The 22,975-nt window shown below is 56.0% G+C and overlaps 7 protein-coding genes across 7 annotated transcripts in view; 3 read left to right on the top strand and 4 right to left on the bottom strand.

Annotated features, from left to right (window-relative positions):
- Positions 1 to 1,614: 1,614 nt before the first annotated feature.
- Positions 1,615 to 3,049, bottom strand: P884DRAFT_272251 (uncharacterized protein; the record flags this gene model as incomplete). The annotated part of the gene is made up of 4 exons (XM_069442507.1): positions 1,615 to 1,880; positions 1,959 to 2,529; positions 2,585 to 2,983; positions 3,038 to 3,049. The coding sequence occupies 4 exons, from the start codon at positions 3,047 to 3,049 to the stop codon at positions 1,615 to 1,617; spliced, it is 1,248 nt and encodes a 415-aa protein (XP_069294714.1).
- A 688-nt stretch (positions 3,050 to 3,737) lies between these two features.
- P884DRAFT_230074 (C2H2 type zinc-finger-domain-containing protein) lies at positions 3,738 to 6,031 on the bottom strand. The gene is made up of 2 exons (XM_069439774.1): positions 5,685 to 6,031; positions 3,738 to 5,627 (listed from the first exon to the last, which is right to left on the bottom strand). Exons 1-2 carry the CDS (start codon positions 5,816 to 5,818, stop codon positions 4,106 to 4,108), a joined length of 1,656 nt encoding a protein of 551 aa, XP_069294713.1. The 5' UTR covers positions 5,819 to 6,031; the 3' UTR covers positions 3,738 to 4,105.
- A 635-nt stretch (positions 6,032 to 6,666) lies between these two features.
- P884DRAFT_249603 (uncharacterized protein) lies at positions 6,667 to 11,474 on the top strand. Its single transcript, XM_069440600.1, has 3 exons — positions 6,667 to 7,120; positions 7,179 to 9,448; positions 9,506 to 11,474. The coding sequence occupies exons 1-3, from the start codon at positions 6,894 to 6,896 to the stop codon at positions 11,023 to 11,025; spliced, it is 4,017 nt and encodes a 1,338-aa protein (XP_069294712.1). The 5' UTR covers positions 6,667 to 6,893; the 3' UTR covers positions 11,026 to 11,474.
- P884DRAFT_263555 (chaperonin Cpn60/TCP-1 family) lies at positions 11,475 to 13,643 on the bottom strand. Its single transcript, XM_069441770.1, has 5 exons — positions 13,450 to 13,643; positions 13,368 to 13,385; positions 13,257 to 13,305; positions 12,082 to 13,198; positions 11,475 to 12,022 (listed from the first exon to the last, which is right to left on the bottom strand). The coding sequence occupies exons 1-5, from the start codon at positions 13,457 to 13,459 to the stop codon at positions 11,564 to 11,566; spliced, it is 1,653 nt and encodes a 550-aa protein (XP_069294711.1). The 5' UTR covers positions 13,460 to 13,643; the 3' UTR covers positions 11,475 to 11,563.
- A 718-nt stretch (positions 13,644 to 14,361) lies between these two features.
- On the top strand, positions 14,362 to 17,100 carry P884DRAFT_280062 (uncharacterized protein; the record flags this gene model as incomplete). The annotated part of the gene is made up of 2 exons (XM_069443391.1): positions 14,362 to 15,658; positions 15,713 to 17,100. 2 exons carry the CDS (start codon positions 14,362 to 14,364, stop codon positions 17,098 to 17,100), a joined length of 2,685 nt encoding a protein of 894 aa, XP_069294710.1.
- A 1,184-nt stretch (positions 17,101 to 18,284) lies between these two features.
- Positions 18,285 to 21,252, top strand: P884DRAFT_68865 (glucose-regulated protein). The gene is made up of 6 exons (XM_069446025.1): positions 18,285 to 18,544; positions 18,612 to 18,631; positions 18,770 to 18,822; positions 18,887 to 19,164; positions 19,240 to 20,605; positions 20,666 to 21,252. The coding sequence occupies exons 1-6, from the start codon at positions 18,413 to 18,415 to the stop codon at positions 20,803 to 20,805; spliced, it is 1,989 nt and encodes a 662-aa protein (XP_069294709.1). The 5' UTR covers positions 18,285 to 18,412; the 3' UTR covers positions 20,806 to 21,252.
- Positions 21,253 to 22,040: 788 nt separating this feature from the next.
- Positions 22,041 to 22,975, bottom strand: part of P884DRAFT_314454 (uncharacterized protein) — a gene marked incomplete at both ends in the record, with an annotated part of 1,008 nt that continues 73 nt past the window's right edge. The window contains one exon of the mRNA XM_069445240.1: positions 22,041 to 22,907. Coding sequence (XP_069294708.1) covers positions 22,041 to 22,907 — 867 coding nt within the window. The remainder of the gene's footprint in view (positions 22,908 to 22,975) is intronic.

Below are 22,975 nucleotides of genomic sequence, written 5' to 3'. Positions count from 1 at the left end.
CCAACGTCGGCCGGACGTCATTCAAGCCACATTTTCATCACACAAGCACAACACCAGGTACCAATCAAGTACTAGGAAGTGGACTGCGTTTCCTGTTTCCCGTATACTTTCTTCATCCTTGTTAAATCCGCAGGGATAAGGTGCCAGGGGGGCAGGAGGTTCTCGATGACCAAAGGTAGTACCACATCTTGGAGAGCTCGAGTATACGCAAGGGGTGAAGTGAGTTCCGCGTGGGCCTCGTGACTACCACAGGAAGGTACAAGCAACGGCGTACAACACGCGTCCTCCCTCACTCTTTCTTTTACACATACACAAGCACACACGCGCACATCGCCGGGTTCTAGAATGCAGCCATGCAGCCATGCACCCATCCATCCGGTTGCGGCACCAGCGGCAGCACCGCCACCACCAGCAACGAATCCCTGCCGTGACAAGATCTGTGTGCGTTACCCAAGGAACGGTATGCACGTCGCTACAGCCTGGGTCGGGGAGAGCGAGAGAGAAATGCGTGTGTGGGTGTGTGGGTGTGTGCGCCTGTTTGTGTCTGTGTGAGGAGAACTAGAAACCCCAAGAACTGGAGAAGATATGTATATGTCCGCGGCCGAGAGCTAACACGGGCTGCGGAGAAGCGGTGTCCCATGGCCGTATCCAAGGGTATGCATAGTACACAAAAGTCCAAGGAAGTAAAAGGGACGTGGTAGAACTATCCTCGTGTCAGAGAACACACTGGCTGTGAGCTTCAAAGGCGGTGTCTCATGCTAGCCTGCCACCACTTTGATGCTCTTGCCTGACAACGAGACTTGTTTACTCAACGCTGATGTTCCTTGGAGCCAAACCACGCAAAACGAGCATACATGCCCTCATAGATACCAAAAAGGAGAGCATTGCTTGTTGGTGCTGCGTTTCACGAGGTAATGAGCATGAGAACGATTAGCGTCAACAGGAAGGAGAGAATTAATCTGGTTCAAGAGTTGATGGAGAAGATATGAGGAAGCGAAACAAACGATAAAAAGAAACTAGGTATCCATCAGAAACTAGAGATTCATCACCCCATTCGAAAGTAAACAGTCAGTAACATGCTCTTTGAACGCTGCGTAATCCTTAAAACGACACCCGGCCTCCCATCACTTCTTCCAACTACCCGTTCCGTCCATCGCCGCCCCGTCGCCCCTGAGAAAAAAAAAAAAAAAAAAAAAAAAAAAAAAAAACCAAATAATACAACAAGACACGGCTTCCGCCACTGCCGGCTTTCTTGAAACCCCAAAGGTTCTTCAGAGCTTGCAGCCCCTTACTACGCTTCTCCTCCTTCTTCCGTATCCGCCTCTGCGCTGGCGTCTCGTGACCGCCCTCACAGCCATCACCACCTCCTCCTACCCCAACCGCCTCAGCAACAGCAGCAGCAGCATCGCTCCCCTTAACCGTACTCCTTTTCTTGCCACCAGGGCTGCCAAGTAAGGTCTCCCGCCCAGAGTCGTCATCCACGCGCTGTGAATCCATCGACCACACACCGCGGTCACCAGCTCCGAGTCGATCATGCGCCTCCTTCCCGGTCCTTACCTTGCTTTCTCCACCCGTGACACTACTATCCGGGGCCGTGTCTCGCGGCGACTGGTCCTACTCGCCCTTCGACACGGCGTTGCGGTCGGCAAACGGATTGTCCTCGTCCTCGTCGTCGTCTTCCGTGTCAGCGTCCGCATCGGAATCCGGGGCTGCTTGCGGGCGCGGAGGGAGCATTGACGGCTTGGTGGCTGCTGACGGTCGGGGAGGAGGTGGTGGGCGCGCTGGGGAGGATGGGGAGCCGAGGTGCATGCCGGCCAGGGCCTGGGTCGGGGGGCTGGTGGGTGAGCTTGGTTCTTTGCCTTTTGCCTTCTCTGTCGCCACTGCACAGACTTGTCAGCAACCGGTTCTGATTGTCGGTGGCTTCGGCCTCTTTAAAAGCGGGGGGCTGGGAAACGTACTCCGATAAAGGTGCGCCTGCGCTGCCAGCTCGTCGTCCGAGTCGCTGTCCGCGTCGATGGAGCGGTCCAGCTGCTCAAATGTCATGAGCGCCGTGACCAGAGCGTCATTGGCATTGAGCAGGCTGCCCAGCCACTGTTCCGACTCGACGTTATGAATGTAACGTAAGATTTTCCTCCGGAGGTCCTTGCACGCCTCGAACCGGAGCACCGCGATTTGATTCTCAGAAATCCTCTCCTTCTCCCGGTTAATGGTCTGCAGGATATTCATCAGGTTGGTGGCAGCAATGTTGGCGTCGGCAATGCAAGCCTTCATATTGTCCTGCTCGGCCAACAGATTGAATGGCTTGGACTTCTTGGTCTTTTTATCTTTCTTCTTCTTCGTGTCATAGCCGGTGTACGTTTGCTTTGCCAGCGGGTTCGATTGGGACGATGTTCTCGAATGACCCTTGGACGGACCTGCCGAACTGGGCCTGTCGTCACCGTCGTCCTCGTCTTCACCAAACGGATTCTCCGTCTCCTTGATAACTTTGGACTGCTCTTGAGTCACGACCCGTTTGCGCCGGGGCAGTTCCTGAGGATTGTGAGTCACGATACGAGGGTAGACCTGATTCGGATAAGAAGATTACCTTGTATAGCCTGGCAACTTGCTCCATGCCAGGCGTGTTTTTGTACTCGGCAGCCCAGCTGGCAAAGAGTTCTGTGCATTTCTTCTTGACCTCGGGATCTGACAGGCTCGCGGTGCCACAGAAACGGAGGCGCTCAAGTAGCGCCTCATCTGCAAAGGATCTCTGAAAGCGCGACCCAGCATTCTGGATCAGGCCGTCGAGAATGGTCAAGGCACGAAGCTGGCGGTGCAGGTTTCCGTACTTGAGCTTCTTCCTGATTGCACGGGAAGCCTCGCTGGGCCCTGTGTCCTGCAAGTTGACGACTTCAACAAGGTCCGGAATGCCACTAAGATCGTCTATTGGCACCGCCTCACTTGTCAGTCTCTCAATCGTCACCGTGACGGCCGAGTAAGGTTTCTTCTAGGGGACACATGAGCTGGGGTTTCCGAGAAAGTGGTAGAGGTGAGATATTACCTGCGAGAACATGTTTTCTATCTCTATCGGCCCGGATTTAAGGTGGGGTGCATGTATAGAGCAGAAGTTCCGTGTGGTAAAAAAAATGGTCAACTTCCGTCGTGTTGAAGTCAACTGGAGAGGACGGGCGGGTGGGAGAGCTGGCAAGACAAGAAGAGACGAGGGGAATCCCACGATCGGCGTCGTTGTGGGGATAGCCGAGTTATGAGAGGAAACGGCACAAAGAGTAAACCTTCGATGTGCCTTGAGATGACCGATAGTAGGCCTTTCAGTTCTGAGAAACACTGGTTATGTGCACGCTGGCACGATTTGTTGTCATCAAACGGAGAACAGATGGGATGGAAGCAGGTGGGACGATAAGATAAGACCCCGCGGGGTAGCTGTTTGAAACGCGGACGTTGGAACAGCGGAAGAATCAAGAGTTCAGCGCGCGCCGCTGGTAACACAGCGATAGCCGCAACGGTTCCCTCTTCCGCGGCAGACAGAGAGTGACTGCGAGCTCCGCTTTGTGCGTTCCTGAGCAAGGAGCACTGGCGATGTGGCATCAGGGAAGGCGCATGCCCCGCGGCCCCGCTCTGCCCGAGGATCGCTACGTCAGTGGGGTCGAATTGAAGCTTGAACCTCGGGCACAGCTTCCTCGACATATGATTCGGCAGAGGGCGCCTTGCTGGGTGCACTGCACCAGACAATTAGCTCGTAACAGGCTGTTAGGTGTTGAATTGGAAGGATGGGAGAAAAGCAGGCTTAGCGAGACAGATGGGGACGGACGTAGGAAAGGTCAAAGTCATGGAAGGCGAACCAGAAACAGTAAGAGCCAGAAGAAGTGGTACCCCATGAGTCCACGTCTCAATTTCCATCTTGCACTTCTTAAAAGCTTGTTTATCCAAGCTCCTCGTACGAGGTCTACACCCTGTTAACCTTTTTTTGTAGTAGCTCGTCTAAGATGAAAAGGAATTTCGTTTCCTGAGATCCCTGAGTAACCCACCGCCTCATAAACACCACACCGGGAATGGCCACCTGCGGACAAGAAGAGGGCAGGAATACACCTACATATAATTGCACATGTACTCAACGCATGTAAGTGGCAGGGTGAGGGGCCTTCTCCTTGATCGCCAACCGCGCCTGCAACATGCCCTTGCTCTTCTGGTTCGCCCACTCCTGCTTCTTGCCCTTGGTGACAATAGCCCTCGTCCTGCGATCGTCGAGAGAGGCCACACCCAAGCCCCGTACGTCCCGAGGGACCAGTGCACGCCCCCGTGGGCGCTGCTCGCTGTCGACTTCCATCTGGTTACTTCTGTCGGCATCCTGGATGGCAAGACGCTCGGCACGCTCTTGCGGAGTCGGGTAATGATACAAGTTTTGGCGGTAGTATCTGCTGAGCGATCGGTGACCAACCGACTTTCCGCTGGGTAGATGGAGCTCGTAATCGTCGTAGAAGACTGCATGCGGGCGCTTGTGGGCGTTGCTGTGAAACCCATCTGCCTGGCGGTGGGTACGCGGGGTGCTGCGCGAGTGGTGAGGATGCTTGTTTAGGCGGTCATATTGGTGATGGTGCTGCTCGGCGGGGACGGCATGGAGGTCGTTGGAGTCTAGGGACGATGCATCGCTGTCTGTTTCCCAATTCTCGTCGTCCATGACTTCGTCGCCGTCCTCTCCAACGAGCCTGCTTTCACGCTTGGCTCCGAGCTTGACACCCCCGTTTTGCTGCTCATCATCATCTTCCGACTCGTCCACCCAGTCTCCTTCTCCGTCGGAATACGTGCTGCGGAAATCGTAGAACTCGCCAATCTCGAGCTGCTCCTCCTCGGTAGTATACGGTATCTGGCAGTGCCCCTTGTCCCGCATATGCGTTTGCACTGCAAACACGTTGGCCTTCACCTTGCCACAGGTCAGGCATTCATTGAATATGAACACCTGTTCCTGCAGGTAGCGAATCAAGCCTTCTAGATTAACCAGATACTGCTTCTCCGGAATGAACAAGCCGTGGGTGCGCTCCATGTGTGAGACATTGAGCTGCAGCGTCGGAGACTCATAGTTGCAAAACAAGCACGTTTGCGGCGACGGAGATGTTGCGGCGGGTTTGGTGCCTGTCGGCGTAGGTGGTGAAGGAGTCGTGGTGGACGACTCTTGGCCACTCGATGTTTGTGATAGAGGGTGGTCTGGCTTGTTCTGGGCTTCGGCGGACAAATGGGGATTCGAAGGCCGCTTCACAGGGGAGACAGGCTCGTGAATATTCGTGTGCTTGAGCGCGTCAACAACCTCGTTGAATTCCTCCTCTGCATCCGAATCCACCTGCGATTCAGCCGCAGGCTCGCCTAAAGAGAACGACATGGAGCTAGCTTCGTCATCGTTCTTGCCGTTCGATCGCGACGCCAGTGCGGCAGCCCTCGTCTTGTGCTTCGCGCTGCTGAGGTGATTCCGGAAGGAATTTTCGCTGTAGTATGTCTTCTGGCATGTTTCGCAGGAACGCTCAAAGCCGGCCTTATCTGCTTGCGCGGTTGTCTCGGCCCGAGCTTGAAGCACCTTTTCTGTGAAGACCTCGGAAGAGATGGGCGGAAGGGAAGCAACACGGCGCTTCAAGTTGTAGCGACTGGAAGATGGGTGTGAGCTTCAGTGCAGATAGGACGACATTGGGGACATCACTTACTGCCAATCGCTGCGCATATGCCCCTTCTGAAGGTCGCTGTTCCGAAAGGCGACCTGGCAAGTGTTGCAGGTATATGGATGCGAAGCATTTACATCGCTGCTGGGGGCAGCGCGACTTGCTGAGATCGTCGCCATCGTATCGGTATCGGCGTCGTAACCGAAGAGTGATTTGAATTCCGGAGAACGAATGCGGGACTGTATGGAAAGCAAGGGCGATTTGGCCCCTCTCGCTCGGTATGTCGAATCGCCGTTATGTGGGAGGTGACGGCGAGTACAGCCGTAAGAGTTTGGACTGTTCCGCGAAGGAGCAAGAACAAAAACTGCTGAATAATGCTGCTCAGAGCTCAGGTGAGGAGGTGTTAAGTACTGAAAGTGGTAATTTTTTGGTGGCAAGCCGTTTATGGCGGGGTTCGACTGTGGACGTCACATTTTCTTGGCATTGCGGGCAGCCCTGGTCGCCCTGGCGGGTGGCTCTGGAACGACCTCTGTACTGTGTAGTCTGTATGCACCGTACAGATTACACCAATCCGGAGTACGCGGTAACGTTACACAGTACGTTTTGACTCTGACTGGATTCCTAGCTCAGGCTTTGTCTTATCCTGACAACGAGGTCAAGTTAGCCACTTTCGTAGCGTCGTTGAATTCTTTCCAGGGTTACCTGCGTCTACGATATATAGCGAAGTAGCGTAGGACGGTCATTTCGCCGTTGGCCCAGTCTACTAATCGGCGGTGGTATAAGTGAGTCACGGAAGAGCTGCATCGCCTGGCGTTAGTCAACGACCCGCCGCGACGCCGGTCCAGGCAAACCCGCCAAGTCTCAACAGTGGGTCCATTGACGGATTCCGTGCTTAGCGCGCGTTGCCGCAGCCAAGGCTCGGGGGCTGTGGAAGACACCCGAAGGCGGCAAGCTGAATGCTGCAGCATCGTACTCCGTACACGACTGTTGCTTGCAAGACAGCAATCCAACCTTACACTAGCGAACAACAATCTGCCGTTGGATCCCGCCCAACTAGCCTTCCTGTTTTTGCATATTATCTCATCACGTTTCAATAACCCGTCGATCGGAACACCGCTTTAGACTGGCGCTTCTCTCACCTTTCAGCATCGTGTCCCGCCAGGTCCCGCCCGCCTCAACTTTGCAGGCCGAGATCTCCGCTGAACGACAAGTCGCCCAACCGACTTCCTTCTCCGCTGTCCTTCCATCCATGTCATGACGCGGGACGCCATGCGGCCAGCTAGTGCCGGCAGCCACAGCCGTAAGAATGCAGAGGATCTCGACCTTCTGGCCGGCCTCTGGGAAGAAGCGCGATTCGCGAGGCTGCCTTGGGACGCACCCAGCGAGCTGAGGGACTTGGTCGAGGACATCGATAATCCAAAGCGCGTTTACGCAATACACAAGGCGAGCCGTCGGCACAATTTCCAGCAGCTTGTGCAGAAGTAAGTCATGTTCTTGATCAGATTTGCGCGTCTGTGCTGATAACCATTGCCTGCAAAGGTACATTGTGCAGCTTCGTGAAGGCTGCGGCGCTGAACACTGCACAACGTCCACCTGCTTCACATGCCGAAAGAGGATCGCGGGCCAGGCCCCAGTTCGAAGGTACAACACGACAAGCGCAAGAACACTAGCCGTATACCTCGCCAGCCAGGACAATCCCGAAAACGGTCTTTGCCCCTACCTTCGCGCGCCCAAGGCACCTCCTGCCGCCGTCAACTCCCTGATATTCCTGCCGAACCACAAGTCCCGTCAACGCGATGAACGTGTCCTTTCTGCCTCTCCTAAAACACAAGCCGCCAAAAGTCGTCCCTCTTCGCCCAAAACGGGCGGTGGCAGCGGCTTGTCATCTGCTTGCCCTCGGAGCCGAAGTGCTACTTTGAATGGGGATAGCAAGGACAGGGTCAGACACGCAAGCAACCGGGCTGGATCGGATGCCGAAAAGGAGTCCCGACGTCCTAACTTTACGGTTATCGAACAACCCAGTACTAAGGACCATCGGTCCTTTGCCGCAAATGTGTTTGGTACTGTGGCTTTCAAAATGCTTGAGTGGCTGACCCCCGCTGCGATCGAGGACATGCACGAAAGGGTACGAGTCTTCGGCGGCAGACGAGAGCCTGTAACCGAAGACGTGGTGCCTTCCAAAGTCGCGGACAAGCCGGAGGAGGAGACCGCGCAAAGTGAGCCCAGGGCCTTGGAGGAGTTCCCGGTGTTGCCGGTTGACACGAATGGAGAATCGCCCAGCAAACGAGGCCCATCAGTCCATGGACAGCCGGAGAAGGAAGCACGCGGTTTAAAGAACGGCCAACCACAGCACGAAAGCCAGAGCTGCCCGCGCTCGACGAACGCTCGCCGCAACTCGAATGCTACGGTCCGCACTCCCACCGGGCCCAAGCCGAAACGGCAGCTGTCGGTCGACCCCCATGCCCAAGACACCTCAGCTGAAGAAACTTATGCGACGCTCTTGAAATCCCCTCGGGCCACTGGCAGCGGCTCCGACAAGGGACCTCGCGTACCGAAAGCGGCTAGTTCGAGTCTCACCCGACCAATATCCCAACTCTCTTCTGCAGGCTTCTTCGACGATGTGGTATTGGAGAAGATGCCTCCCCCGAAGACCGTCGATATCAAGTCGAAAACGAGCCGTGACACGCTCAACGGGCCGGGAAATGGCGGGTCTCGCAGTCCGAAAGCACCAAGTCCTGTCTCCGGTGGTTCCTCCGAAGAATTGCGCGCAGAAAGTCCATCGGCCACCGCGGACCGGAACTCAGAATTGGGCGACGAGGCTTTGGCTCCCCAGGCATTGACGAGGTTGAACGCCGAAGTTGTCGATTTCGTTTGCGATGTCATCCAGGAGGATGGTACCGCCGAGAAGCACATGCTTGAGCCCCAAACGATTTCCAGATCCCACAACGGGCAATCCGGGCAGGCGAAACTGATCAGGCGAAAGCATAAGTCGGGCCGCCGGAGAGACGCCTCCAACTTGAGGATGGAGTGGAAGCTTTTCGTCGAGCAGTCCTTCTTTTACGTCCTCAGCGACCCACAGCTGGCTCTACGATCGTTTACGAAGAAGGGCCAGCTTTACGACTCCCAGACACTCTGGTACTGCATGCTTCGGATGACACGAGTAGCGCCCAGCTTGGTCTTCCACAGCTTGTGGATGGCCGCGGCTAGTCTTTTCGCCCCTCCCAAGGCCCTGCAGAACCTGAGGTCGCCGACCACCCGAGTCTTCCCCAGGACAGAGCAGGCGCTGTCAAATCTTGAGGCAGGGCGTCTCATTTCGATATGCCTGCACGCCTTGATCGCGGCAGCGCCTTTAGTCGATGACTCACGCCAGCTCTTCGACATGTCGAGGATCCGATCTCACGGGTTGAGTCTCGCGGATAGTGGCGCGATAGCTCGGCAGCCAACAGAACTATGCTTACAATATGAGGATGCCTTTACGGATCCCATGGCTTTGCGGCTAGCGAGGCGCTTATTTGCCGCCATCGCTACCCGCCGCCACTTTGACGCGCTCATTGAATCCAACATCGGACCGCAAGAGCGCGGCGAGGAGGATGTATTGGCGCCTCTCTTCTCACAACTCGACTTCCTGAACATGGACGCGGTTTACGTTCTCGATTTTTCCTTCCCGGACCGCGCCCTACACGAAACCCGGGTTCCCATTCTCTTACTCGATTGGGCGAGGGCCGTGATGCTGAACGACTGGGATGGCGCGCCCGAGGTTCCGGGAGATGGGCCGTTTGGCGGCGCTCTTGCCTTGGTCGAGGCCATGTGTAAGTCTATTAATCCGCGCTTCTTTAGCCTAGGAACGGAACTGACATCTATCGCAGATAAGAGAAGGCAAGAGCTCCTCTTGGCTGACGCGCAGTTCCGGTCCGACTACTTCGCAGAGCGGCTGGACACAATCAAGATGCCTCTCTCATGGTTGTCTTACACCTCGACGCGACAGCGCCTACATCTCCTGGACTTCCCTTACATGTTCAGCCCGTCCACTCTGGTGTCGTACTTTCGGTCGATAAACTTCGCACGCATGAGCCGTGCCTTTGAGGAGTTCGCTTCCTTCCAGGATAAGATGGCCGTGATGGCTCAGCGAGCAGGCCTCACCCAGCACCACAAAGATGTGCTTGCTGAGCGGCTGAGGCCGGCGGGCTCCAAGTATCTGATATTAGACATTCGGAGGAGTACCGTTCTGGAAGATGCCTTCGATCAGCTGTGGCGGCGGGAGGAACGCGAATTGTTACGGCCCCTAAAAGTTCACCTGGGGGAGTCGACTGGCGAGGAAGGCTTTGATTCCGGTGGCGTGCAACAAGAGTTCTTCAGGTTGGCCATCGCGCAAGCCCTCAACCCCGACTACGGTGCCTTCACGGTCGATGAACGCACGCGCATGGCTTGGTTCTTGCCGGGATCCATGGAAGACGAGTGGAAGTTCGAACTAATCGGTCTGCTGGTGTCGCTCGCCGTGTACAACGGCCTCACTCTGCCGGTCACCTTTCCAAAGGCTCTCTACCGCAAGCTCCTTGGCGAGCCTGTCACGGAGCTGCATCACATTGCCGACGGCTGGCCCGACTTGGCGAGCGGCCTCACCTCCCTCCTTGAGTGGGACGAAAAAGATGGTGCCGTAGAAGACGTCTTCGCCCGCACCTACGAGTTCTCCGTCTCTGCCTTTGGCCAGCACATCACCCGTGAAATGAAGCCCCTCTCCGACAGCCTTCGTCAGCATGGCCGCGACAGCGAAGACGAAGCCTGGCCTCAATTCGCCAAGACCCTCTCCCAGTCATCCTCTCAGCCGGCGCCACACCAAGGCAACCCTGCGGAAGACGAGGCCCCTCTAGTCACCGGTGCTAACCGCAACGCCTACGTCTCCGATTACATCCGCTACCTGACAGACGTTTCGGTCCGCCCGCAGTACGAGGCCTTTGCGCGCGGCTTCCACACGTGCCTCCACCCAAAGTCTCTCTCCCTCCTCACCCCGAGCCTCCTCCAATCCGTCGTCGAGGGCGTCCAGGAGATTGACATTGCCGAGCTAAAGCGCTATGCGCGCTACGTCGGCTGGGACGCGTCGCATCGCACTGTCAAAGACTTCTGGAGCGTCGTGAAGCGGTACGACGAGAACATGAAACGCAAGCTGCTGGAATTTGTTACGGCCAGCGACCGTGTCCCTGTAGGGGGCGTCAAGAACCTCATGTTCATCATTCAGCGCAACGGCGAGGAGGAGGACCCCGCGGGCAGACTGCCGACGTCGTATACCTGCTATGGCACGCTGTTGCTGCCGGAGTACAAGGACAAAGAGATGCTCAGGGAGAGGTTGGGAATGGCGCTCGAGAACGCGCAGGGATTTGGGTTTGCTTGAGCTATTCCGTCTTTCTTTTCCGGTGTCTTTGGGTTAACCGAGGGTTGGGGTTTTCCAGGGAAGCAAGGGGCAATAGGACGGTTCGTGACGTGAACTGGGCGGATGACGGTTACGAGACCGTTATACACTTGCCAGGTTTGCTTTACTGATGATGTTTCTCTTCTTATCTGCCCGTCCGCACCTCGTTTCTTTCTCGGTGGTCGACAACGGAAGTCGGATCGAAGCGACATCCTGTCCTGGTGATGAAAGCGGATCTGTGCTCGCAAGTTCAAACAGAGACATCTCTTTTTAATGCCTCGTTCTGCAGGTAGCGTTGTACTTTTTCTAGGCCAGAACGGTCGCCGAGCCTCTTAGATAGACAGGTCTGGGCTGTTCTAGGGGAAAGGTCAAAAAGCGCTTTTTTCTTCTGTGTCGCGGGCGTCGCTCTCCATCTAAGCGCAAGCGGAGGGGCTAACCTTTGATCTCATACACTCATGCACGCACGTATCAGCAATGCGCAGAATTATCTAGCTCCACGATTCATTCATTTGTCTAGCCTTTAAAAGTCCTCCTCGCCCGATCCAGAAACAATCACATTATTCACCTTCAGCACCATCCGGCAGAGCTGCGTTGCAAGCATGAGCTGCTGCTTCTTGCCAATGAGCGGATCAATGACAAACGCCTCCTTCATGTTGTTGGACCCGCGGCCCATGCAGTCCACACCCAGGCGGCCGCGACCAGCAGGGTCCTTGACTTGCTGGCTCTTGACCTCGGCGAGGGTAGCGATAGGGTTGAGGCCGCTGTTCTCAGCCAGGGCCATGGGAATGGCGTCGAGGGCCTCGGCGAAGGCGCGCATCGCGTATTGCTCCAGTCCGGGAGTCTTGACAGCGGCGTCCTCGACAGCCAGGCTGCAGGCAATTTCGGCGGAGCCGCCACCGTAGACAACTCTGTTGTCGCGCACAAGGTTGCGGACTACGCAGAGAGCATCGTGGAGCGAGCGCTTGGCTTCGTCGATGATCTGAAAGAGAACGAGTTAGACCAGCACAGCCGTGACTTGCAGCTTGACCTGAGCCTCACCATCTTGTTGCTGCCCCTGACGAAAACGGTGACAGCCCGTGTGTTCGCGCACTCCTCGATGACAAGCATCTTCTCCCTTGTCGTTCCAAAAGTCATCTCCCGAACAATACCGGCCGTTCCAAGCTTTTCGGGTGTGAGGTCCTCGAACCGGGGTACGATGCGGCCGTTGGTCGCAATCGCAATCAGCTCGATCTCCGGGCCACCCACCCATCGTACAGCCGGGAGGTTGTTTTGCAGAAGCAGGTGGTTGGCCTCGTCATCAAAGCCCCACTGGCAAATGGCCAGGTTCGCACCAGCATCCTTTATTTGCTGAATCATCTCAACGAACTTCTCACGTTCGTAGTTCTGCAACTTCTTGAACTCCTCCACGCTGCTGATCTCGAGCTTGTGCTTCGTCTTGGGCTTGGGTGGCTCGAATGGGCAAGTCAAGATCGCAATCTTGGCATCCCGCACCTCGGACGGCATTTGAGGGTGTGAGAAATCCTTGTCGACGATGACGCCCTTTACCAGGACGGTGTCCTCAAGGGCACCGCCCATTTTCCCGTCTACCTTGATCAACTCAAAGTCGACATCTTTGCGCTCCAGGTCGGCGACGGAGAGGACGGCGTCAACGGCAATGTTGGCGAACTGGTCGTGGGCCTTCGAGACGATCTTGCTACCCAAACTTGTCCTTGCAACCTTGACCAAGTTCTCCGTCTTCTCCCTGCTAAACTCAGTCACGTCCGAGATCCTATCGAGCTCGGCCACGGCAATATCACAGGCCTGGTCGTACCCGTCGGCGATCCGGATAGGGTGAATGCCCTTGTCGATGAGCTCCGCTGCCTGTTCCAGGAGTGCACCGGCCAGAACCACCACGCCCGTTGTACCGTCGCCAATCTCGTCATCTTGCGACTTGGAAAGCTCCACCAACAACTTCGCGACGTGGTTGGTTACCTCCATCTGCTGCAGAATGGTGGCACCATCGTTTGTTACTGTGATGTCGCCGTCGGGCGAGATGAGGATCTTGTCGAGACCACGCGGGCCTAGTGAGGTCTTGATGATGTTTGCGACAGTGCGAGCGGCAAGAATATGGGACTTGACGGCTTCGTTGCCATGCTGGCGCTTCTTCTTGCCCTGGCTGATGGAGGGGTCAGCGGAAAGACGTCAACAGCACAACGGCAAGGGTGAAAACCGACTCTCTGACGACGATGAACGGCCGGCCATGCTCGTCCTGCATCACCGAGGCTATAGCGTTGGCCAGTTAGTAAGCAGTTGGGGCTCCATCCGTACGTCTCGTCGCCGCATACCGTTCGACAAATCCAAGTCTGAGGAGACCTCATGTCAGCACTCGGTTATCCGGTTTCAATGCGGGGATCTTTTGGGACATACTCATCGCCATCTTGGCTGCTGTTGTCTCGCAAGTGGCGCGAAACTTGTCCGGGAGAAAGAAAGCAGCTTCAGCTTCGGAGTTCGGATCACTGCACCGGCGAAACAGACACCAGGGGGGTTATGCTCTTCAAAGCCAGGCACTGCTCACCATTCGCAAAGCTCGAAAAAATGAGGCACCAGCTTGCTGGCTTCAGGCGGACCACGGCAGAATCTAAGTCCGACTCAGTGCTGTGGTTGGCCCACGAAGAGTGGCCCGCAACCATGCCCCGCGATTTAGGCGCTCACCGCCCTCGCCCGATGGAACCATTGGGCGGGTGAGGGATAGTGGGGTTACCGTGCCTCTCTACGCTGGGGTACTCTGTACAGTACCAAGCAGGAGTGAGCCTGGCGCAACTGCCCCGCAACCACATCCAAGCTTGAGCTTCGTTGCCCGGAACACAACCATCCGTCTGAGGTTGAGTTCGCTGGGTGTTTTGGACTTGGCCGCTGCCCATTGCCTCCAGCTATCCCCGTTCTAGTTTTTTTTTTTTTTTGGGGGGGGCTTCATTAACAACACTTCCCCCCCGCCTGGACTTACCGGCCATCGAGCTAGGGTTCGCCGTGTGTGTCGTCATCCGGCAGCCCGCAGACACCCCCAAACCAGCAGCTCCTGAACAGCGCATGCTTGACTGCGTCTTGCTGTGGACTCTTAGCTTCCGGTTCCTCAATCGCGGCAAACTAAGCATCGGCAGTCCCAAACTATACGGCCCCTTGCGCGTTTGGATTCTGGCACCAGCTTCCCGATTCTTTCTCACGCACACGCCCGGCTCCTCCACGAACGTCACTATATATGAGCGCCTAGTTAGAGTGCCTTGCAGCACTCAACGTCGAATTACAAATCTTTTGGCCGTCGCATATTGCTGGAAGGCCAAAATGTCCCGTCACCAGTACATTCGCAAGTTGGACTACGAAGACGCGCTAGACGAGTACGAGGGCTACTCCGAAAATGAGGAGGAGGATGAGCTCAGTCCTGAGGATCGGGCCTTGATGAGCCAAGGCACTGCTGAAGTCCAAGCGGCCCTTGGGGTTGAGGCTTCCAAAGTTACCGTCGCTCAAATCGAGGAGGCATTGTGGCATTACTACTACGACGTTGACAAGTCAGTCGCCTATCTCATCTCCAAATATGTCAACCCCCGTCCCAAAGCGACCAAACCGGCAACTCGGCCACCTAATGGTAAGTCTGTCACTCATACATTTGAACCTGCAGCGGCAACCTGTCCCCTCGAACTCGGCAAACCGGTGCACTGGGCGGCGAAGTACGTGGACCTGACAGACACCGGCCCTCAAGCAACGCAGACATGTCCGGAAAGCTCGACTCCATCTTTCCAAACGACAAGGAGCTTGCCACACTTTGGCACCACTTCCCGTGTCCTTCAACCGGTCTCTGAGACTCGACTGCCACCATCGAGCCTCTTCTGGGACATGCCGTGGGGTAACGTTCCGAAGGAAAGGCAGACTATTCTTGTCCCACCTTTGGCGCCTCGTGGTGGGCTTCTCGGCGGTTCCGGCGGGCCACCAAAGATGTCCAAGCTGCAAGCTCTCGCTGCTGCTCGCAAGAAGAAAGCGGAGGAAAAGAAGGCCATCAACGACAAAGTGGAAGGAACGCGAGCAAAGATGGAAGATCTTGCCGTCGAAGACACACGATGTGGGGGTAAAAGTGTCCCCTCGAATGGATTGTCCAACAAACGTCTCAAAACCTCGGATCCAAGTCCTGAGGGGCAATCTGTGCCCGTCTTCGGGCCCAAGCCAACACGGTTAAAAGCATCACAACCGCTTGATGTTGGGCCAGCAGCCCCAGGTGGCCAGTTGCAGGCTGTCACGGCCCAGGCTGCAGAATCAGAGCAGCCAGTCTCCATGGCCGAACCGTCCACATTTGCACAACTCCTGTGCGGGGAACCATCTGCTGCCCACAGGCGAAGGACTCCAGAAAAAGCCGTATTTGTCGGCTTCGGATGTGGATATGGGGTCGATAACAAGGGGGAGGCACCCAAAAAACCGTCAACCAGTGTCGATTGGTTCGACATTCGCAAGCGCAAAGCCGACGACGCGGACGACTTTGAGGAGGTGGTTGTGCTCTATCCAAATCTGCCTCAGTCTGTCAAGGACGTCTTCGCCCAGCCCAGTCCGGATGACATAGTTCTTGCGGCTCAGGCCAAGGCCAAAACGAAAGGTTCGCTCTCGAAGAAGAGCTAGCGCTAACGTTGGACACTAATAGTCGATACAGCTGGAGCCAAGACAGCTGAAGCCCAGCCCAAGAAGAAGGGCACCCCATCTACAGACGCTGTCACCGCCGGAGTGGACGGGTTGAAGATCAGCGATGCTCCGCTGCCCAAAAGCAAGAATCTTAATGTCCTCTCCGAGTTAGAAAAAAGCAAGCCGAAAAGAAGCGCCAGCTTCGTGGTGGTTGGGCATGTCGATGCCGGAAAGAGCACCATGATGGGCCGGCTGCTCCTCGATCTCAAGGTCGTCGACCAGCGCACTGTCGACAAACTCCAGAAAGAGGCAAAGACCGAAGGCAAAAGCTCGTTCCACCTCGCCTGGGTGCTGGACCAACGCCCGGAAGAGCGCAGCAGGGGGATCACCATGGACATCGCCACCAGGCGCTTCGAAACGGAACGCACCGCCTTCACCATCCTTGATGCACCGGGGCATGCAGAATACATCTACAACATGATAGCCGGGGCCAGCCAGGCCGACTTCGCCGTCTTAGTCATCGACGCCAGCACTGATGCGTTTGAGTCCGGATTGAAGGGCCAGACCAGGGAACATTCACTGTTGATCCGGAGTATGGGGGTCTCCCGTGTTGTCGTGGCCATCAACAAACTGGACACTGTCGCCTGGTCGCAAGAACGATTCAATGAGATCAAGGATCAGATGTCTGGGTTTCTGTCCACGGCAAACTTTCAACCCAAGAACATCGCGTTTGTCCCCGTTTCTGGGCTATACGGTGATAACCTGGTCCACCGATCCTCAAATCCGGCAGCGTCGTGGTACACTGGCCCAACGTTGATCGAGGAGCTGGAAAACTCGGAGCCGAGCACCAGGGCACTGGAGAAACCCTTGCGAATGACGGTCTTCGAGGTGTACCGCACCATGCAGAGCCCTGTAACGGTCTCCGGCCGCATTGAGGCAGGATCTTTGCAGACGGGCGATGCGTTGCTCGTCCAACCGAGCGGACAGAGGGCCTACGTCAAATCGATTCTGTCCAATGACGCACCCGCTGACTGGGCAGTCGCCGGCCAGAACGTGGTGCTCCACCTCAGCCAGATCGACCCGATCCACGTCAGGGATGGAGACATCATATGCGACCCAGCGAAGCCGGTTCCCCGCGCTGATACCTTCACATTGAAGGCGCTGGCTTTTGACATCTTGATGCCCATGCCGGTCGAGGTTCACAGGGGCCGCCTGAACCAGGCCGGCAGGATCGCAGCCATTCCGGCGCTCTTGGACAAGACATCTGGGGCAGTGGTCAAGAAGAAACCCAAGATAGTCAAGCCCGGGATGGTGGCGAGGATCGTGGTCAAGCTGGAGTCGCAGATACCGCTAGAGGCGGGGCAAAGAGTGGTTCTGAGGAGTGGCGGGCAGACGGTAGCCGCTGGGTTGTTGGAATAGAGGTACTATGTAGTCGCTTGAAAATGAGGCTCTTCGGCAGTAACGTGTATGTCACTCAAGCAACGTGGGTCAGAGTGCAACGGGTCGTGCGAATCAATCGCCATCTTAGCTTCATTAATTCCTCCGTCCCTGGTCCCACCCCACTCAAGTTTATCTCTGCTGTCCGTACAGATCAGGTTGGATGTATGTCCATACGTACATACATACATACCATAGTTCCGTGTAAGTCGGTCTTGCATGTGGCCCCGCTTACAGTCGGGAACACGCTAACTACGGAGCGCATACGTGATACTTGTCATTTTCTCAAAACTTTTATATGTATGTACATATCCGCTAGACACTGAAACAACGTTGTGTGGGGGGCGAAGTTGCGGAGTACCAGGTTACCTACCGTTCTGGAGGCCCTGAGCTGAGAGTCGTCGTTCAGAACAAAGCTAACATAGTATGGATGACCTTGCGTTGAAAAAGGCCACTCTGGCAGAAACAGGGGGTTCAGTGCCACTGCACAGGCTGTGACCCGCTGCGTGGGCAGCCGACTGCGGGGCCAGCCAACCCAAGTCGGAGATGGAAACGGCTGGAAGCCTGCAAGAGCGGAATGGCTGATGCCGGGCAAGGCAACGTCTCTTCACAAAAGTAAATTCCTAAGTGACTGCGATCGAGAGCCAGCTGGCTGGTGCACAGAAGTACTCATGGTAAATTGGTAATATCTTAAAAACCATTCAGAAGCTGTATGAAGGTGGAAAGCTGTTCCACGTTCGATGAGGGTTACTGCGGGACCTTACGAAGGGTTGTACCTTACGTAAGGTACCTTATGTACGGAGGCACGGTAGATCAATGCGGATCAGGCAAAGTCGAGGGACCAATGCTGCTTCCCAATTGACAGCGAATGCAACAGGGCTGGAGGTTCCCGGTACACTACGGCGCACCCTAGCGCAGTGGGGCCGGTCTGTTGGGCGGCGGCAAATGGGCCATTGTGAAAGCGCGAGGTGGCTTCAACCAAGGATAAGGACAGATTTCCCGTTCCCCAAATCTAGGACGGGCATTCAAAAAGGCTGAGCTTGCTTCCACTCGCCCTTTCATTCTCGTTTCACCAACCATCTCACTTGACGACGCCGGAACCCTCAGTGTTTCCCTTCCTTCTTCTTCTTCCTAGCCAGTATCCCCGTAGGATTGGCTCAAGGAGAGCGCACCTGTCGGCATCGACGACTGCCACTCCTTCGTTTTTTTTTTCCAGATACCTTCTCATCGCCTGCTAGCAGTCGCGCAAAGAGGGTTGCTTTTCTTTCTCCCTTTCTACCACACTGCTTTCGACATGGAGAGTCGAACGCGGAGCTGGGCCCTCGGCCTGAGCTTCATTGGGTTTTTTGCCCTTCTATTTTCTCTGGGCTTCGTCCAGCAAGTCAAGGCGGACGATGTTTCTGAATATGGCACCGTCATCGGTATTGTACGTGCAACTCCTCTCGAGTCCCGCTGAAAAACAGATGGGCGGACTAACACAGGGACTTGAATAGGATCTGGGCACCACTTATTCGTAAGTCCTTTCGAATCTCGGTTCTCCGCCATATTATCCCGCGCCAGCGCAACCTTGGACTCGAAACTGGACACGGTGTCGGGATTGCGCTTGTGGGGCACATGCACGGGAGAGAACAAAGAAGCTAACCAACATCAGATGCGTGGGTGTGATGCAGAAGGGCAAGGTCGAGATTCTGGTCAATGACCAAGGTGCGTTCGTCGTCTTCTGCACGCCTCCAGCAGAGCCAATTGCGGCTGACACCTTTTTTTTTAGGAAACCGTATCACCCCCTCTTATGTCGCCTTTACCGATGAGGAAAGGCTGGTCGGAGACGCGGCCAAGAATCAGGCCGCCGCGAACCCCTTCAGGACTATCTTCGACGTCAAGCGCCTGATTGGCCGCAAGTTCTCGGAGAAGGAAGTCCAGAATGATATCAAGCACTTCCCCTACAAGGTCGCCTCCAAGGATGACAAGCCCGTTGTCAAGGTTGAGGTGGGCGGTACGGAGAAGACCTTCACACCCGAGGAAATCTCGGCCATGGTTCTCTCCAAGGTACGTTAGATAGAGCCTGCCCGCTATTTTTTTTTTTTTTTTTCCCACTTCCAGTCCTCGCTAACAGCCCGGCAGATGAAGGAGACCGCCGAGTCCTACCTGGGCAAGAAGGTCACCCACGCCGTCGTCACCGTTCCTGCCTACTTCAACGATAACCAAAGGCAGGCCACAAAGGATGCCGGCATGATCGCTGGTCTCAACGTTCTCCGTATCGTCAACGAGCCCACCGCCGCCGCCATCGCCTACGGTCTGGACAAGACGGAGGGCGAGCGCCAAATCATTGTCTATGACCTCGGTGGTGGCACTTTCGATGTGTCGCTCCTCTCTATTGACCAGGGTGTCTTTGAGGTTCTGGCTACTGCCGGTGATACCCACCTCGGTGGTGAGGATTTCGACCAGCGCATCATCAACCACTTCGCCAAGGCCTTCAACAAGAAGCACGGTGTCGATATCACCACCGATGCCAAGGCTATGGGCAAGCTCAAGCGTGAGGCCGAGAAGGCGAAGCGCACCCTGTCGAGCCAGATGTCCACTCGTATCGAGATTGAGGCTTTCTACCAGGGCAAGGACTTCAGCGAGACCCTGACTCGCGCCAAGTTCGAGGAGCTCAACGCCGACCTGTTCCGCAAGACGCTCAAGCCCGTCGAGCAGGTTCTCAAGGACGCCAAGATCAGCAAGAGCGATGTTGACGACATTGTGCTCGTCGGTGGTTCCACCCGTATTCCCAAGATCCAGTCCCTCATTGAGGAGTACTTTGGCAAGACTGCCAGCAAGGGTATCAACCCTGACGAGGCCGTCGCTTTTGGCGCCGCTGTCCAGGCTGGTGTGCTGAGCGGCGAGGAGGGCACTGAGGAGATTGTGCTCATGGATGTCAACCCGCTCACCCTCGGTATCGAGACCACGGGCGGTGTCATGACCAAGCTCATCCCCCGCAACACCCCGATCCCGACCCGCAAGAGCCAGATCTTCTCGACCGCCGCCGACAACCAGCCCGTCGTCCTCATCCAGGTCTACGAGGGTGAACGGTCGATGACCAAGGACAACAACCTTCTCGGCAAGTTCGAGCTTACCGGCATTCCTCCCGCCCCCCGTGGCGTGCCTCAGATTGAGGTCACTTTTGAGCTCGACGCCAACGGAATTCTCAAGGTCTCTGCCCACGACAAGGGCACCGGAAAGGGCGAGTCGATCACCATTACCAACGACAAGGGACGTCTCACCCAGGAAGAGATTGACCGCATGATCGCCGAGGCCGAAAAGTATGCCGAGGAGGACAAGGCCACCCGCGAGCGCATTGAGGCTCGCAACGGTCTGGAGAACTACGCTTTCAGCCTGAAGAACCAGGTAAACGACGAGGAGGGTCTGGGTAAGAAGATTTCGGAGGAGGACAAGGAGACCATTCTCGAGGCCGTCAAGGAGACCCAGGACTGGCTCGAGGAGAACGGTAAGCTCCCCCACGCACATGACCAAGACACAGGGCGCAATGCTAACCCACCGGACACAGCCGCTACTGCCACCACGGAGGACTTTGAGGAGCAGAAAGAGAAGCTCAGCAATGTGGCGTACCCGATCACCAGCAAGCTCTACTCGGGCGGCAGCGCTGGTGGTGACGACGATGAGCCGAGTGCCCACGATGAGCTTTGATCATGTTATCAGTTAAGTTAGTATCATAGAGATTCCCCAATAATTTTTTGTTTTGATGGCATGAAAAAGTGAGGGCCGGCCCGGGTTGGGCTCGTTTATCCTTAGATTTCCAGGTTGCTCTGCCGGCGTGTGTGTTGATTGAGAGGGACGTTTGTGATGACAACCCTTACTTACTGTACGTTGTTGGACTTGTACAAGTATGAGTTGGAGGTTCCCATGATGCAATCAACCCCCGGGTTCCAGGCAGCTGTCTTTTCCATCATCGCCTAGGGGCTCTTAAGTTGGAGGTGGGCATGTGCTCTTCTTGCCTGGCTGCTGCGAGTTGCGCATTTCCATGTACGGAACACATAGGTACATGTGTACAGTACAGGTCCTCCCCCTTGAAAGGATAAAATATCAGCAGCGTAAGCTTTGCTACTAAATGATATATGATTTGACCATGAAGTCCAACCTCTGTTTCGCTGCCGCGACTTATCAAACGAGCTGAGGGCCATCGAATAAAGAGTGGCACTTGTACCGATTATGGAGGTGCATTACACGTACCCTTGAACTCGACGCGGCAGATTGGCGGTTCGAATGGGAATGAGGAGCAGCGCGACCGGATGGAGCGGCCCAGTAGAGGGAGGGTCGGGATGAACTATCCGTAATAATTGTATCTAGAGCCCTCCTGATGACCACCCCCTACCACACCTAAGTACCTGCCTCTACACTCAATACCATGTAAATGAAGGATATGGGAGGACGATCAAAGACTCGATCACTCGTAGTTCTGAGAAAGAGATCACTGCTCTTGGGGAAGAAAAACATTTCGGGACTCAAATGAGCCTATGGGCAGCGAAAACGACCCGACTAACGACCAAGAAGAGGGACAAAAAGGAGCAAGAAGAAAAGGAAGAGAATTAAAAAAAAAGGAAATGAAGAACAACCAAGCACCTTTTCCTGTTCATCACTCAGCTTGTCCATCTCGTTATTTTCTTGTTTCTTGGCGCAGTTACCTGATATCTTTCCATTTCGTCCCTCCTTTCCTTCTTCCTTCCCCTAAAGTCAACGTATAATTGTTTGCCTCGCGGCAGAAATACAGTTTCAGGGGCGGCGGCGGCGGCAGCAGCGAGAGAGGGGGGGAGGGGGAGAGAGAGAGAGAGAGCTAAAAAAAAAAAAGGGGGGGGGGGGGGGGGGGGGGGGGGGGAGAGAGAGTGAGAGAGAGAGAAGTTAACCTAAGTCGGCCTCTACTATTATTAGAACCTCGGCAGGCCGGGGGGGTACCAGTACCGGCTCGACTGCCGCTGCTCTCCCTCCTCTTCCTCTCCCTCCTCCCCCACCTGGCTGCTCCCGCCGCTGTCGACATTATCGCTGTCACCGTCACCGTCACCGTCTCCTGTTCGCTCCTCGTTCGCGTGACGGTGGTCGTCATCATCGTCGCCGTCGCCGTTGTTTTTGTTGTTGTTCTCGTCGTTGTTGTTCTCGGCTTGACAACGGCGAGGATGCGCGCCAGACGACCTCATCGGACACGGACACGTCGGCTCCGGCGGCTCCGAGAAGGCGGCGCTGGATTCCGAGGCGGCGGTCAGGCAGGTGGCCACGGACGAGTTGGAGATCTGGTCGTCGTCCAACTCGCGGGCCGCGTAAGCGAGGCGGCCGTCCTCCGTCTTCGCTCGCAAGAGCCGGGCGAGAGGGCCGCGCGATGATGGTGTCGGCGTCGGAAGAGGAGGAGGAGGAGGAGGAGGAGGAGGAGGATCGGGGTAGTCGGTGGCGTGGAGTTGCTTCAGGGCGTTGAGCATTCTCTCAGCCCAGTCGAGTCCCCCGCTGAAGCTCACGTCCCCCGAGCTCGCGCCCGAGCTGGTGAGCAGGTGGCGGGTAGTGAATTTGGGGTAGTTACAGTTCGGAAATCCCCAGTCGAGCCTGACAAAGCATTGGCCAGTTTCTGCCCAGCGCCGGACCGTGTGCTCATCGTAGCCGCCCCTGAGGGCGACAAGCCGGACCGAGACGGTATGGGGACCTCCGGGTTCGTGGCTCAGAGGTTTCAGGGGCTTCACGGGAGCCTGGACTGAGAGTCCGGGCGGCTGCCCGTAGACGGAGACCGCCTGGATGATGATGGTCGTTTCCTGGCGGCCATTAGTAATGTGGATGGATATGATAACGCGAGTGGCTATGTACGACGTTCCGGTGAAGG

Source organism: Thermothelomyces heterothallicus (genome assembly GCF_042370625.1).
Source record: "Thermothelomyces heterothallicus CBS 202.75 unplaced genomic scaffold P884_scaffold_26, whole genome shotgun sequence".
NCBI lineage: Eukaryota > Fungi > Ascomycota > Sordariomycetes > Sordariales > Chaetomiaceae > Thermothelomyces > Thermothelomyces heterothallicus.
Note: the sequence above shows the minus strand (reverse complement) of the source record. Positions and strands in the feature narration are given on the sequence as shown.